Raw genomic sequence first — 16,761 nt, forward strand, 5'->3', positions numbered from 1 at the left:
ATTAGTTTATTTCATAAAAAAAGAATCAAAGATTTAGGAAAACAATAGAGGAGAGAGAATCTAGAAAATATATTTAAATTAGGAAAACAATTGAGAGAATCTAAAAAATAGGGATTTTCTTTTTTTGTTGCAAGTATAGATGATGAACGAAATTAGTTTATTGAGAATATAGAAAATAGGGATTTTTCATTTAATTATTAAGGAAAAAACAAAGGATACAAAAAAAAAAAATAGTAAAATAAGAAAGATTAAAGTTAAGAAATTTAAATAAACAAGAAGAATAAGAAGGGTAAAGTAGTCCAATAAAAGATTAACCCCGAAACATGAGTACATGCTTTTATAATAGTATGATATATGATATGATAATGATATATATATATATATGGAAAATTGACCGCGCCACCCCTTGAAGAAGGCCACAATTATAAGATCATCCCCTTTATTTCGCCAAATTATCCTCAAACCCCCTACCGGCAATCACTGTTAAGGAATAATATAAAATGACGTTTTTGCCCTTATGGGTAAAACACTGATAACTTACCAATTTTCATTGTCCCAAAAAATACCCATCTTTACCATTTTACCATTTCATCCTCCTTTCTCTATCTAAACGTTGATGCTAATCCTGAAGAACCTGGTTATCTTCTGATGTCCTTGGAACTTGTACAAGCAAAAAGAGTGTCGATGCTTTTAGATGGTGTCGGGTGCAACTTTAGTTGATAGCATCTGCCATTGAAATGTAACTCTAGTTACGTATTGTAATTATCGAGTATTGTGTAATTATTGATCTCCTTCTCTTCATACTTGCTACATGAGGTAACGTTGGAGAAGAAAGGGTAAGCATTCACCATGAGGTACAAACCCGTCGGTGACTGGGGTTCATGGCTTTGATGGCACACAGGATAAGACGGGCGGCGTCGTTATCGTTGTCATCCCTGAGAAGCCTGTTTAAGAAGTGCACGCAATTGACAGCGAGGGCCTCGTTGGGCATGAGAGGGATGGCGGAGGGGAGGTGGGCAGCCATGGCTGCAACCTAAGATGATGACGGGAAGTAATACGAGGAGGGGCCCTCGATGAGCAGCAGGCGGAAATGAAATCTGAGCCCAAGGAATGGGAAAATTTCTGGAGACGGTCACCAGTTCTTCGGAGGATGCTCAAGTCCTGGCCTGTACCCATGATTTCGGATCATGGGTGTGGGAGTTGGCGCCATGGTGCTGGGATTTGACGATGGCTCCACCTCCCTCGGAGAAGTCGAAGTAGAAGAAAAAGAACGGTGGTGCCTCTCGACGATTGCCTGCATTAATGGAGGTCATTGTAATCCTTGCATGGTGTCGAAATCTAGGATGTGGATGCATTCTTGGCCTTCTGTAGCTTCTAAGATGGCTTCATTGGCGGTGAGGTGGCTGAACCTTATGAAGGGAGTGATTTGGTTGAGGTAGAGATATTATGATTCCACGGCCTCCCAGTTGAACTCCAATTCCATGTCCAAGTCTTAAGCAACAACACCACCACCACCACCACCAGCGCCGTCGTGCACGCAAAAACCACCACTACCTCCGGTTCTCATTTGATGATGATGGTGAGGAGTTGGGGCAGCGGTGGTGACTGAAATGGAGGCAGCTGTGGTGGCGGTGGTGGTCGTTGTTAGTAGCATCAACAAATTGTGACTTAAGGGGTGCCGATTCAGGTGGAAGGAAAGGGCCCTGGCGAACTGGTGCACCAATCTCTCAGTGGAATCGCCGTAAGGGGAAGCGTTGGAGGAGATGATGGAGACTAGGTGTTGAGCGGCGATCCAATCGGATTGAGATACTAGCTCCGCGTAGTGGATCAACAGTTGCCGCATGTTCTGGTTCGATGGACCAGAGGGTAAGTGGCTGTGTGATGCTAAAGGAATCTGATTCTGGTTGTTGGGATCTACGGGTGACCGAAGCCACTACAGCTGCTCTAAACAATCGCTCGTGGTCCAACAATTACAATTTGGGAGAAAGGTGAATTAAGTCTTAGAATGAGGTCCAACAATTATGATTTAGGTGAAAGAAATATTAACTTATTGTAAAGATATTTTTGATACTTTAAATTTTATAAAGGTATTTTAATATTTAAAATAAAATATAATTACACAAAGTGGATAATTTGGTGAAACAGAGGAGATGATCTTATAATTGTAACATTCTCCAAGAGGTGGTACAATAAATTTCACTAAATATATATCTGTAATCTGGTATCAGAGCCACGGTGGTGGTGGATTCGGTTTATTTCTTTGCAGATTTCTTTTCTTTTGAGTAATTATTTCCTTTTAAGTTTTTCGACGCGGTATATGCCTTTGGATTCTTGGGAGGAGTGGCAGAAGAGTGTAAGACCACGTTTTTGCCCAAGTCATGTTGGAAATACCATCTTAAAACTTAGATCTAGGTGATTACCCCAAGACTAAGATTTCTCAAATTATGAGTCGTTTACCCCGCTCCATGTCGATGAGATCGGCAGGTGAGGCAAGCACAAGTTCTAATGTGCTTGATTATGATGAACAAACTTCAAGAATCAACCGACGACTTCGAAGTTGGGATATGCCAAAAATTTCAAGAAATGATCTCTATGATCGAGACTGGTTCGGACTCGAAACAGTCAAGACCGTAGAACAAACTATAAATTTTACCCCTCAAACTCAAGAAATCCAACTTTTTGATCCACTTACCCTTCAAGATTTATACAAAGATCGCAAATATAATTATGTCCATATTGGCTTAGTCCAAGTGGCCATCAAACCCCTTCACCGAGAAGGACTCAACACTTCTATGTTGTTAGCCCTTCGTGACCAAAGGTTCCTTGAGTTCAATGATTCCCTTTTGGGAGCCATTGAAACAAGTCTTTGTTATGGACCTGTCCACTTCAATGTCTATCCTGATATGTCCATAGCCCTCGAAGACCCAAATATTTTACACTCCCTCAAACTTAACCTTAAAACTCATGGTTACAAATTAATGCATGGAACCATCCCTATTTCCATCATTCATCGAATCAAATACAAAGCAATGAAATCTGTCCAACCTCGTGCCAAAAGAACTTCTTCAAAAGGCCAAACTCTTTACCTTGAAACTGATTGTATTCAGGGTCAAATTGTCTACCCCAAACTTTGCCGATGGGAAGATATTTCTTTCCCTGAAGAATGGCAGCTGCAAACGACTGCTATTCCCCCTCAAGTTTCAAACACAAGTATCCGTTCTATTTCCCAGGATTCAGACGGATTAGTTGCCATCAGATTTAACAGACAAACTACCCCTCTGGTTTACCAAAGCTCCAGAAGATCATGCTCTGAGGCATCGACTTCTTCTGACTTAAACCAATGGGTTTCCCAAACTAGAACTACTCCACCTCTCCCTAACCTTGTTGGAGTTCATAATAATCAAAATATTGTTCATGGAACTTACGAAGCCAATTCGACCGTTCCTGAAACAACCCCTTCTGAAACCAATGATCAAAGGTCTCCTACTCAATCTGAGGTTGAACCTCCTCCTCCTTCTGAAAACCCTAAAACTGGCGGAGTTTACATGATTCAAGTAGAAACAAATTATCAAATTAACAAACCTTTACTTAGAAATGATTTTGAGTCTCAAAAGAACAAAGAAAAACGTGAATGGTTTTTAAAAACCTTTAATCTAGAACAACAAGCTCAAATCAGAACAAATTGGTATAATTTTATGACAAATCTTAAAACAAATGTTTTCTTCTTTACATATTTTGATATCTATGCCCAGGATAATAATGTTTACTATCCCTGGCATAATCAGGTATGTACCCAAACTTCCTCTCATAAAGCCTGGACTCTTTATGAGGGACAAACCACTAATGCTATTCATCCTCCGGTTGAAAGCATCAAACATAACTACAAAAATAATGAAATAATAGCCTCTCCATTTAAAATTTCTGACAAAGATGATCCCAACCGAAGACAAATTGAACAATTAAACTTCGCAAATCTAAATCTGCAAACTATAGGTAATCAACTTTCAAGAGTTGAAAACCTTGTCCAGCCAAAACCTGTAGCCTCTTCATCTTTGACACCGGCTCCAATTCCAACTTCTGTTTCCTTATTCAAACCTTATAATATTCCTCTAAAACAACAACTTGCTCTTAACAAATCCTTTGTTTTAGATCAAATTAATCAACGATTAACTATTCTAAATGCTGCTGAATCTCATTTAGAAACTAATGATCCACAAACACCTGTGCAACAACATTCAGCTGAAGCTTCGGCTGAATCAAACAATAGGGGTGTTCGCAATATCATAGGTTGCTCTTCAGATACTTCCTCAAGTTCTGAAGAAGAAGACTTCCCCAAAATTAACCAAATTGGTCAAAGTTCTAACCAACACCCGGTCTTCCCAGACCTACAAATTGAAGCTAGAGGAACTGCTCCTCAGGCCTCCTACCAAAGTGGAATCATCTATGAATGGAACATAGATGGTCTGTCCGAACATAATCTCATGAACAAACTCCAAGAAATGACCATGGTTAGCAACGCACATCGTATCAAGAATACACCCGATAGTGCTGTGGCTACCTTGCTTGTTTCTGGCTTCACTGGCCAACTCAAAGGTTGGTGGGATTATGTCCTGACTGATGTCCAAAAAACTGAAATCTTAATGGCTGTCCAAATTACACCAGATGGTGTTCCCCTGCTTGATGGTGAAGGTATTCCTATTGAAGATGCTGTTAATACCCTTATTTTCAGCATTGCAAATTATTTTTTAGGAAACCCTTCTCGTCTCAAAGATAGAACAGCTGAACAATTATCAAACCTCAGATGTAAGAAATTACATGATTTCAAATGGTACAAAGACACTTTCTTAACCAAAGTTTTAACCAGACCTGATGCAAACCTTCCCTGTTGGAAAGAAAAATTCCTTACAGGATTACCAACTTTGTTTTCAGAAAAAATCAAACAACGCCTTAGGAAGGAAAATGATGGAATCATTCCCTATGACCAAATGTCCTATGGCCAAATCATTAGTCTTATTCATGAAGAGGGCCTTGCTCTCTGTACTGATATTAGACTTAAGAAACAAATCCATAAAGAAAACAGATTTTACAAACGAGAGTTAGGAGGATTCTGTGAACAATTCGGGTTTCCACCCCTCAGACCTCCAACTAAACACAAACACAAATCTTCTCGCAAATATTACAAAAATTTCCATAAATCCAAAAAATATGTGTCTAACAGAACGTTCACAACCCCTGAGTTTTACCATAAAACTCCTTCAAAACCAAAATATACCAAATATAGAAAGCCTTTCAAGGCACCTAAAAATTTTAAGAATCAAAATCCAGATAAAACCACACAAGGATGTTTCAAATGTGGTAAGCCTGGACACATTGCCAAATTTTGTAGAGTCTCGAATAAAATTAATTCTTTACAAATCTCTGAGCAAGATAAAACCCAAATCCTTGCTCTTTTCCAAGAAACTTCTTCATCTTCCTCTGAGGATGAAAACAACAAACTTAATCAAATCCAAGCCTCTGAACATAATTCTTCTAGTTCTTCCAATAATGAGAATTTTCAAGCATGTAATTGTGATTCTTGTATTATTGGTCTTAGCTGTGAAGATTGTGTCCCCAAATCTATCCGGATGCTCCGTGCATCACCAAATTCAAATATTTTTGATTATATTGATAGCTTAGCAGACCCAGAACATAAAAAGGCCTGCCTTGAGCATCTCAGAAACAATGTTTCTACCCAAAACTCTCCTCAACCTTACAATCTCCATCAAATAATGCAAAAATTTGATAAAATATCAAAACCTATTATTCCTGATCATTCTGGTCGGATCAAATCCCTTGAAACCACTACTGCATCTTTGCAGTATGAAATAAAGCAAATTAAGCAACAAATAGCTCTTTTAAACAGACCGCAAAACCAACAGGCTTCAACTTCAAACAATGAACCATTAATAAACCCCTTTGCAACGCAAGAACTTGGTGAACCAAATCCAACTATCCCTGGTTTTGTGTCTACCATAACTTGTCAAAATTGGTATATTCGCATAACCTTAGTCATCAATGCCTCGTTCAAATTTTCTTCTATTGCTTTAGTTGATTCTGGCGCAAATGCCAACTGTATCAACGAAGGTGCTATTCCAACCCAGTTCTATGAAAGAACTACCCAACGCCTTAATACGGCTAATGGATCTGGGTTGAATGTTCAATACAAACTTTCAAACACCCATGTTTGCAACCAAGGCCTTTGCCTTCCCCAAACTTTTATCCTTGCTAAGGATCTTGACCAAACCATAATCCTTGGTCAACCATTTTTAGAAAAAATCAAACCATTCAAAATAACCCAAGATGGGATTTTCACTAAATTCCAAGGACAAAAGATTGTCTTCCCATTCTTGCAAGCCCAAAATTCTAATGACCAAAGTGTTAGGAAAATTAGACAATTAAATTTTCTCAAAACAGAGCTCCTTCATGAAAGAGTCTCTGATCATCTTAAAAATCCAAAAACTATCCAACAGATTATCCAAATAAAATCAAAATTTGAATCCAATCTTTGTTCTGATGTTCCTGATGCTTTTTGGTATCGAAAGCAGCATATGGTTACCTTACCTTATGCCACTGGGTTCTCAGATCTTCAAATCCCTACTAAGGCAAGACCTGCCCAAATGAACCAAACTCTTTTAGAAACTTGCAAAGAAGAGATCAATGATCTCTTAGCCAAAAAACTTATCCGTCCTAGTACCTCACCCTGGAGTTGCACAGCCTTCTATGTCAATAAGGCTGCTGAAATAGAAAGAGGTACTCCTCGGTTGGTTGTTAATTACAAACCCTTAAATGATGCCCTCCAATGGGTCAGATATCCTATCCCCAATCAAAAAGATCTTCTTCAAAGAATCTATCAAGCAAAGATTTTCTCCAAATTTGATATGAAGTCTGGTTTCTGGCAGATCCAAATCCATGACAAGGATCGCTATAAAACAGCCTTCACAACACCCTTTGGCCTATATGAATGGAATGTTATGCCATTTGGCCTCAAAAATGCTCCTAGTGAATTTCAGAAAATCATGAATGACATATTCAATTCCTATGGACAATTCACCATTGTCTATATTGATGATGTTCTGGTTTTCTCAAATTCTGTTGAACAGCATTTCAAACACTTAAGAACATTTTACCAAATCATTAAATCAAATGGTCTTGTTCTATCAAAAAGGAAAATGGAATTCTTTCTTACCAAGGTTAGATTTCTTGGGCATTTAATTGAAAAGGGTACTCTTACCCCCATTGATCGTGCCATTACCTTTGGTGAAAAATTCCCTGACCAAATCCTTGATAAAACTCAATTACAAAGATTTCTAGGAAGTTTAAATTACGTTCATGATTTTCTTCCTCAAATCAGTAAGATTGCCGAACCTCTATATCTACGGCTTAAAAAGAAACCAACTCCCTGGTCTCAAACCCAAACAACTGCCGTTCAAACAATCAAAAAACTTGTTAAAGAAATTCCTTGTTTATTTATTCCAAACCCTGAGGCATTTAAGATTGTTGAAACTGATGCCTCTGATATTGGATATGGAGGAATTCGTAAACAAAGAATCTCTGCTAATGACAAAGAACAATTAGTCCAATTTACTTCTGGCATTTGGAATTCTGCTCAAAAGAATTACAGTACTATCAAAAAAGAGATTTTATCGATTGTTCTCTGCATTCAAAAATTTCAAAATACATTATTAAATAAACCATTTTTAGTTCGTGTTGATTGTAGCGCAGCTAAATATGTTTTACAAAATGATGTTTCAAATCTTGCATCAAAACAAATTTTTGCCCGATGGCAAGCTTTATTATCAATCTTTGAGTTTCAAATAGAATATATTAAAGGAGAATCCAATTCTGTCCCTGACTTTCTTACCCGTGAATTCTTACAGGGCCAGACTCCTCAAATTAACCTTATCAGGATGGCTCCCCCTAAGGAGTCCACTTCCTCAAATTCTATTGTCAGAACCAAATCAAGCTATGGTGCTGCGGCTGCCTCTGCTGCACCATCACACCAAATTGTTACCCGTAGTCAGACTCAAATGGCTACCACCAAAATACCTTACTCCCATGCTGTGGTAGTAGGCTCTACAGCAGGACCTATCCAACCCACAAATAAGGCCAGTACCAGCCTCCAAACTACACAAGCCAAACCTCTTCAAACAGCACAAGGTTCCAAACTCAAAAGCCAATATCATGAAAAGCCATGCAAAGAAGACCTCTTCACTATTGAAGAGCCCTTATACAAATATCTTGATTCGCCAATTATGATGGCACAAGCTGTCTTCTACAAAGGATGGAACCACCATTCCAACTCCATGGCAAAAAATCAAGAATTCTACGAGTATATTCTCGTCGAAACCGATTCTGTCAGACTCAAACTCAATTATGACAGAACTGACCCAACTCTGGTTACACATACAACTGTAACCATCTGCAAAATCCTGTCTCTCCAAGATTGGGGGACTCATCCCATGAACCAAAGGAACTTTTCAAATATTTTTTCCCCCCAAAATTATACGTACATAGATTACCAGGAGGCCTGGTTCAAAGCTTTCACTTTTCAAAATAGAACTAACCGCCACTCTTGGTTCTTCTGTTTTGAATACAAATTCAACAACCAAACTCCCAATTGGTTTCCCAAATGGTGGGACCAATATGGACCTATAGAGGAAATCCTACCTCCACAAATTCAAGATTCCTTCCAAATATTTTCTCAAAACTCAATACCCCAACCTCACCAACCTAATCTTCTCAGATTCTTTTTCCACTGCCGCCTCGCATGGATATTATTCTGGGAATACCAAATTTATGACTACCAGGTAAATGACTGGATTGCCCCAGTCCTCTGTCGGTCATTCAACATCAAATGGTGGGACAACTGTGATGTCTCCAAATGTGAGAAAAATGTTTTAATCAAAAGCCTCACAGGTCTCCAACCTGTTCCAAAAATCCAAAGCTCCTCCAAATCAAGCACCAAAAGTGAGAAGGAAGCCCTTCGCGCTCGTCTAGCAGAGCTCGGCTCCGACTCAGACAATGAAGGCAATGAAGGCTCCAGTGATGATGCCTACAGTCTCAAATCTTTGCAAAGATCTGTTCCTGCTCATGAACTCTGTTATGGGCAAGATCCATATGAGGTAGACCCTGACTTCGTCCCTGACAGTCTTTCGGCGTCTTCCTCCAGCAAATTCAAAGAAGTTACCTCCCGTCGGTCCCGACGGACAGTTAATGCAAAGCCTTCCTCGACCAAATAAGATTGGTCCAAAACGTCTGCTAAGACGGTTATAAATTAGTCGACATGGTGCAGTCGTTAAATTTCACCTAGTCAATTAACCCCGGACAACCTTTAAGGAAAGGGGGTACTGCTACTATCCCAGGTCATAGGATAGTCCGGCCAATATCCGGCTCAAATAAATAGGATACAAAATTCTTGATCAAACCAATACGGAGAACAGTGTCCCTGACACGTGGAATGCCGTGGTAAGATCATTGAAGATTCCAAATCAACTATCAGCAGCAAATCCATCAAAGATGCCAAATTATTTGTTAATAGCAACTCCAACTTTCGGCGCCAACAGTTCCACAATTGTCGGCAACAACTGTTCACTCCAAATGCAAATTTAAGTGCACAGTACCAAATAGTGACAAATGAAATGTCAAATAGTACCTAATCTGGTATAGTTCCAAATGAAACCCAAATGCAACCCAAATCCAAATGTAATCCAAATGAGCCTCCTTATGTTATAAAAGGAGCACTTCCCCTTCTCCCAAAAACACTTGTAATTCGAACTCCAAATTTGAGAGACTAAGAGAGAGAAGCTCCGAAGCCAGTGGTGCTTCCACAAGTTCTTCCAAGATCTCTCCAAGCAACTCGCCGGTCTTCAGCAAACTCCGATCATCCCAAGTCTGATCGTCCACCAAAGGTTAGCTACCTACAGCTCAAAGCCAACCCAACCTTCTTCTTCTCAAACCCTCTAACCCAAACCGTCCTAAGCCTATCCAGAACCTCAAGAACTCTGGATCAAAAATATCTCCAAATATTGTAATCTTTACTTTCAAAGTCATATTTCAAAGTATTTTTCTTTGATTGCATTATTAGCTTCTTTTTGCATCTGCATCTGCATCTGCATAGCAGCTTCTTCTTCTATCCTTGGATCAAAGCCTACAGTCGTGCCTCTTGATTCCAAGATATAGATCTTGTTAAGCAGCTTTTAATTTTCTGCAATTCCATATCTTTTATTTCAGTTTATGGTTCTATTCTTTGTTTGTTTATTTTGTTTAAATTTAGTTCTGAGTAAGGTATTGCACCCATCCCAGTGCTAGTCTCCTTGCTGGATCGGAGTAAGGTATTGCACCTATCTCGTTCTGATTGCTATACAGAACCAGGAGATCACTAGTTCCCTGGATTTTATTATATATATATATATATATATATATTAAAAAAATAAAAATAAAATACTTTTTCCGAAAGTGTGAGAACTACATGCATTTCTACATATGCCCATATGAAATGACTACTCCATTCTTTAACAAGCAAAACTCCACCCTTATTAATGCTTCCTCGAGAACTTTTATTGGCCCTGCACTGACGGAAGAACCGTGCTCTTGGATAGGCATGAAACCTAATGAACCAATCCAATGACTCACCTTAGAATCAAAGGTCACTTTTCCATTTATTTTTGTCTGAAAAATCTGAACACCGTACGTGAGAGGTTTACAATAAGTTGGTAACTCAGTGGGTGACAGAAAACCAATAAGCCACAACTCAATAATATTATTTTATTCTTGGCCACGAGTCCATACCGCCATCTCGCTATAAATAGGGATCACAGCTTTCTTCTCTCACTCACTCACTCACTCACTGACTCATTTCTACACCTCCAGTGAGAGTGAAAGGTGAAGCTTCGTAGCAGTCTTACAAAACAAGAAGCTAAGCTCTCTTAGTTTCCATTAATGGCGGGATTCTTGAGCTTTACGGGAAGAAGATCTATAGCCTTGAAGACTCTTCTCTTGAGGAACAATTTCTCCACCCAAACTGTTGGCGAGCCGTCATTCTGGCAGCGAATTAGGGATCTGCCCAAGGATTTACCTGGAATCAATGTCAAGAAGGATGTTTCTCGGGCAATCTCTCTCTCTTCTTCTTCTTTCTTTAATTTTACTTCAGTTTTTGTTATTCATTTTGCAATCATGTTCACTGGTGTTTATTTCTTATAATTCTTTTGATCATCCCGATCTGTGTTACTGCTTCATCACCATCATCATCATCATCATCGTAAAGTAAAATAGATAGATCATCGTCTTATCTAGATTTCTGGTTTTCCTTCATTTCCGGCTCTTAACAGTTAACACCACTGGGGATTGGAGAATGGGGAGTAATTTTCCTTGCCTTTTTCAGTTTTTTCCAAAGCAGGAACCTCCCTCTTTCTTTGCTTCTCACCCGTCAATGGCTGAGGTTTTTTAGATCTGGTTTTTACATTTTTCTTTCGTGGGACCCATAATACTAAAGGTAGCCTTTGGGATATGGAAAAGGCCTAATCTGCAAATGCCCTTATCTGGACGGTAGAAGGAAATAAGCCAACGATACTTTCTATTCCCGATATGGTTATGAATCATGATTAGTCTTCTAAAGGTTACCGTGGAAAGAGAGAGAAAGTCTTCTTTTTTTTTTTTTTTTCCGATAAAAGAAAGAAAGAGAAAGTCTCTATTAGACCTTCCATGAATAAATCTCGGATCAAGACATCCTCACATTGACACGTCAGTTGTATGCTGACACGAGACACTTGAACCGTCAGATCCCACTGCTAATGGGACTTGGGGGACCCACCATTTTTCAGGTTATTGGCCCATGGCATTGTTTATGTAGGATATAGAAGGGGTTACATCCATTTTTTTTTCTTTTGGTAAAGAAGGGTTGCATCCATTCGAGGTATGTCAACTAGTATAGATATTTTAGATTAAGAATTTAATTTCCCAAATAAAGGAATTTTAAACTTCTAATTCATTCTCTTAAAACGAGAGTCAAAGTTGAAGAAAAATATTATAACTTTAGTTGTTTCAACGAGTTGTCATTCTTTTATTTTATTTTATTGTAGGAAAAATTTTTAATATGTGCTTGAAACGTGTGTAATATAATGATAACCCTTGAGAATCACAAATTAATCATTTTGAAATAAAATTACAACTTTTTGAATCTCCATTTTCAGCAAAAAAATTAAAAAATCAATAAATCCCATTGATTATGGGAAATTTTGGGGATTAAAGAAGGTTACAACAAATCGATTCTTGAAGTAATTAATCTCATTGACTAAGGGAACTTTTGGGAATAAAATAAGATTACAGCTTCTCAATTTACAAAGTAATTAATCCCATTTGGTTAAGGATTAAGCCATTAAGAGGCTGATTAATAGCCCATTAATCAAGTATTGAATTAAAAAAAAAAAAACACACACACACACACACATTTTGTTAGCCAGAAAAGGTAAAAATATTCCAAATCATGTTACATCATGGCTTGACTGAGTCGGTTGCTCATGCCAGGCAAGTCAATTCTTGGTTCATCATTTTGTTATTGGTTGGCCTCAAGTTAATTCGCATTCTTTTTCATATTTATCCAGGTTATTGGGAAGACTCCCCTTGTCTATCTGAACAAAGTGACTGAAGGTTGTGGAGCTTATGTAGCAGTCAAGCAAGAAATGTTTCAACCCACTTCTAGCATCAAGGACAGGTATTTCACAAGCTGAGGAACTTCTTCATGAATCCTTCATGCCCATTGTGTATTAAAAGCCAGATATTGTATGATGTACCAATGGTCTACTTTCTATTTCCTATCATTGAATATTACTTGAAATCCAAACCCAACCAGATAAATGTAATCAGTTTAATACTGTACTCATTGGGTTGATCCAGCAACCATCAATCAAACCATGTTGACCCAAATGTTCTATTTTGGCAACTCGTTTTATTCTCTTCATTGTGATTGACTATTCACTTATTTGCTTGTATCAGACCTGCCCTCTCCATGTTTGAAGATGCAGAAAAGAAAGGACTGATAAGCCCTGAAAAGGTAAATTCTCTTGCCATAATGATTTCTAGTTGTATTTCACAGTTCCAGTTTTGCATACAAATATGAGGATCAACTAATCATTTTCACTTGTGTGAATAGTTTTGTTACATGATTGCAAGTTATTCTAATACATTGAATTTAATTTTTTTTGTTCCAACTTTTGTATTTATGGTAGACGGTGTTGATTGAGCCAACATCAGGGAATATGGGAATAAGTATGGCATTTATGGCAGCTCTGAAGCGGTACAAGATGATTCTCACCATGCCTTCTTACACAAGCCTCGAGAGGAGGGTGACTATGAAAGCATTTGGAGCAGAACTAGTTATCACTGATCCTACAAAAGGCATGGGAGGAACAATCAAAAAGGCTTATGATCTTTTGGAGTCAACCCCAAATGCTTTCATGCTGCAACAATTTGAAAATCCTGCAAATACTAAGGTAGCTTCGGCCATAAAGTCTCTAATCTAATCCTCGTTTTCTTTTTTTTAATATAGGGACTCTGTTACATAAACCCTACATAACCAGTTATATATTGTTAGATTTGTTTCATGAAAAGGTTGACCCCACTGAATGAAAATTATGACTTCTTTACACAAACTCATAAGTCAAAACAATAAAATCATAATTAATCTCTCATTGTAAATAGAGTCATTATGAGACTACTGGACCTGAGATATGGGAAGACACTCTAGGCCAAGTGGACATCTTTGTTATGGGAATAGGAAGTGGAGGTACTGTCTCTGGAGTTGGACAATATCTAAAATCCAAAAATCCTAATGTCAAGGTAAATTATATTACTGTATTTTTGTTAACCCATATTCAAATATGCCTTTAGTTTCATTTTACAATGTTAAGTTTCCATCTTCTCTATGCACACCTTTTGCAGATATATGGACTTGAACCTGCAGAGAGCAACGTACTAAATGGCGGTAAGCCAGGTAAGCATATTATTATATTATTTGGATATATTCACTGTCTTATTAATAGATGCAGTTGTTAATCAATTCTATCAACTTAATTAGGTCCTCATGATATAACTGGTAATGGGGTTGGCTTTAAACCAAAGATATTGGACATGGATGTAATGGATGCTGTTCTTGAGGCAAGTGTTGTTAGTGATGTGGTTGTCAAGTATCCATTCATAAACAGTTTAATTTGATTAATCTGAAAACTAATTAATTTGTGATTTTTAAACTAATTAGGTCTCCAGTGAAGATGCAGTGAAGATGGCAAGAGAGTTGGCTGTTAAGGAGGGGCTCATGGTAATAATTTCAAAAAATGTTTCTGACCTTCCATTTTCTTTGGAGACTCCTATTCATCTATGAATGATGTAATTTTTTCTAATTCATTGCGATGCCTATGGTTGCTTTTATTGATCGAAACCCTTATTCAGAATCATTACTGTGAATGTCTTTTTGGTTACTGAATTGGAAGGATTTAGATTGTATAGGTGAAACATGAACGCATTGTCTACACTTTTGAGCTATTGGTGATGAAAGTTTGCTTCCCTTTTTATCCATCCACCTCTAATAAAAAAAAGAAAGAAAGATGGAAGGAAATAGTATGTTCTATCTATAAACAATATAATTTATCAACACATTCTTTTAATGTTGATTTTTTGGGGGATTAGTGATATTGTTCAAGTATTGGGCACAGATGTAAAATGTTCATTATGTAAGTATTGGTTTAAAAGGTAATAAAACATCTTGATCATTCTAAACACCAGTGATATTGATAAACTACATTGAATTACTCATGGTTAACTCAACTCAATTAAGCCTTTTCTTAACTAAACTAGATTGGTTATATGGATCCTGTTTCGCCTCTCTACTCTGTTTAAAGCCATATCTCTTGTCAGCTCAAATTCATTGATGTCTCACGGGTCTCATTTAAAAATTCTCTTTCCTTTTTCCTCATCACCTAAATAACTGTTAATCTGCCTTTAATTATCAAAATTTTGAGCCATTTGGTAAGCCACATCAACTGTTTTAAGTAACAGCACTTGAAGTTCACTTCACATTCTTATATCAATCTTTTGAAGGTGGGAATTTCCTCTGGAGCAAATACGGTTGCAGCATTAAGGCTTGCAAAGATGCCGGTGAACAGAGGGAAACTTATTGTGGTATGGAAAACTTATTATTATTATTCCACCTTTTATTTGGTTTTTTTTTTTGTTCTTTTTTCACTATATATAGAATTTGTGGCCTGTATCATAATTTGTGCAAGCTTGTTTGAACCCATTAGTAAGTGCCACATGCAATTACAGACATACACCTCTTTGGGGGAGAGAGAGAAAGAGAGAACATTTCATTGACAGAATATATGAAGATCCCTCCTTCACCCCTCGGATACTCAAACCCACCCAAGAATAAAGGCAGTTTTGTTGTTTCAACATACGGAAACAGAAAATTGTTATTTATTATTTACATAATCATTGGCCTTCCCCAGCCCCCTACTTTGTAATAGATAGAATTTTCAGCTAGGAAATGCAGTTACTTAGTTTAACAATGGTTTCTGATTTCAATTTCAGACTGTACATGCAAGCTTCGGAGAGAGGTATTTGTCATCTGTACTCTTCCAAGAACTGAGGCAAGAGGCTGAGAATATGCAACCAGTTTCAGTGGATTAATATTACCAATTCTTGTAATTGCTAGAGAGCTCTCACTTGTAAATGTGTTGTATCCATTTCTAGCAAGGAGTGTATGTGACGATGGTCTGGTTATCAATTGTTACATTTATGCGGTTGCTAGACAGCTCTCACTTGTAAATGCGCGTTGCGTTATCATATCAGCCATCAGAATCTCGCTGCCACTCACCACTCATCGCAGAGGATTTGAACCCAAGACTATGTGAAAATTATGCATTTTTTATTGTTATTTTATGTAATTTAATTTCAAGTGGGCCCTCCTGAAAAGTGTTTTCGATAATACTGGAAATTTCTTTTAAATGACATCTGATTCGTGATTTTTTTGAAATTACAGTTTAAAGATGTGATTTTCTGAAGATTTCAAGGTTCTTTAGGCTTTTTCAAAAACTAAAAATATTTCAAAAATCTAGTCAAACCCTGATTGGGCCGGTTGGACTAACTTGAGTCAACCTAGGCTGGACCGTAATCCGATCCAACCTACCTGATAAGGACTCACATCAGGCCTAGATCCTTTTTAAGAAGCCTGGGAACTGTTAGGAGTTAGGACCCAGTAGGGACCTACAGAGCCAAACACGAACCCCCGTCCCCCAATGTGGAATGTGGATTTTTTGCAACAAGGGCGTCCTTTTGGGAATTTGTTTGAAAAATAAAGTGGCCAATCTTGACACTTGATTTCCAATCTGAAACATCTAACGGTTGGTTGCGATATGAAGGTATGGAAAGATATATACAACCTCAAGAGGTTAGCACAGCTGGCTTGGAGGGGACATGAGACTCCACCTGCCTTAGGAAGCGAGGTCTTGTGATCAAAACTTTGCCACCCCATAATTTCTTGGGGCCACTCGCCTGAGGTTCACTAGGGCCCATAAGCTCCCAATTTGTACGTGGTGCGGGGGTCATGTACGAGCTTGAGGGGATTTAGTCAACCTAAAATCGGATACCCCTCCTATCTCTAAAAAAAAATAAAAAAAAAGGCCATTATACTCCCCTAAAATTCTGCATTTTTCTGTGTTCTTTTTTTTTTTT

General features: G+C 37.9%; 1 protein-coding gene and 1 pseudogene across 3 annotated transcripts; one reads left to right on the plus strand and one right to left on the minus strand.

The window, feature by feature from the left end:
* Positions 1-844: 844 nt before the first annotated feature.
* LOC122076347 lies at positions 845-1,864 on the minus strand (annotated as a pseudogene).
* An 8,994-nt stretch (positions 1,865-10,858) lies between these two features.
* Positions 10,859-15,873, plus strand: LOC122075314 (bifunctional L-3-cyanoalanine synthase/cysteine synthase 1, mitochondrial-like). 3 transcript variants are annotated; one of them, XM_042640301.1, is made up of 10 exons: positions 10,863-11,145; positions 12,639-12,748; positions 13,030-13,087; positions 13,263-13,526; positions 13,735-13,872; positions 13,975-14,026; positions 14,111-14,190; positions 14,291-14,350; positions 15,109-15,210; positions 15,619-15,873. In XM_042640301.1, the coding sequence occupies exons 1-10, from the start codon at positions 10,978-10,980 to the stop codon at positions 15,715-15,717; spliced, it is 1,131 nt and encodes a 376-aa protein (XP_042496235.1). In that variant the 5' UTR covers positions 10,863-10,977; the 3' UTR covers positions 15,718-15,873. The 3 variants fall into 3 exon arrangements, with proteins under 3 accessions (XP_042496238.1, XP_042496235.1, XP_042496236.1); XM_042640302.1 differs by having other exon boundaries at positions 10,865-11,145; positions 15,130-15,210; XM_042640304.1 differs by lacking the exon at positions 13,735-13,872 and having other exon boundaries at positions 10,859-11,145.
* The last annotated feature ends 888 nt before the right edge of the window (positions 15,874-16,761 follow it).

Source organism: Macadamia integrifolia, chromosome 4 (assembly GCF_013358625.1).
Source record: "Macadamia integrifolia cultivar HAES 741 chromosome 4, SCU_Mint_v3, whole genome shotgun sequence".
In the NCBI taxonomy this organism is placed as follows: Eukaryota; Viridiplantae; Streptophyta; class Magnoliopsida; order Proteales; family Proteaceae; genus Macadamia; species Macadamia integrifolia.

Coding starts and splice junctions, on each gene's coding strand:
- LOC122075314 (XM_042640301.1), top strand. CDS start 10,978: ATGGCGGGATTCTTGAGCTTTACGGGAAGAAGATCTATAGCCTTGAAG. Junction 11,146..12,638: donor TCAAGAAGGATGTTTCTCGG/GCAATCTCTCTC, acceptor ATATTTATCCAG/GTTATTGGGAAGACTCCCCT. Junction 14,351..15,108: donor CTGTTAAGGAGGGGCTCATG/GTAATAATTTCA, acceptor TTCACTTCACAT/TCTTATATCAATCTTTTGAA.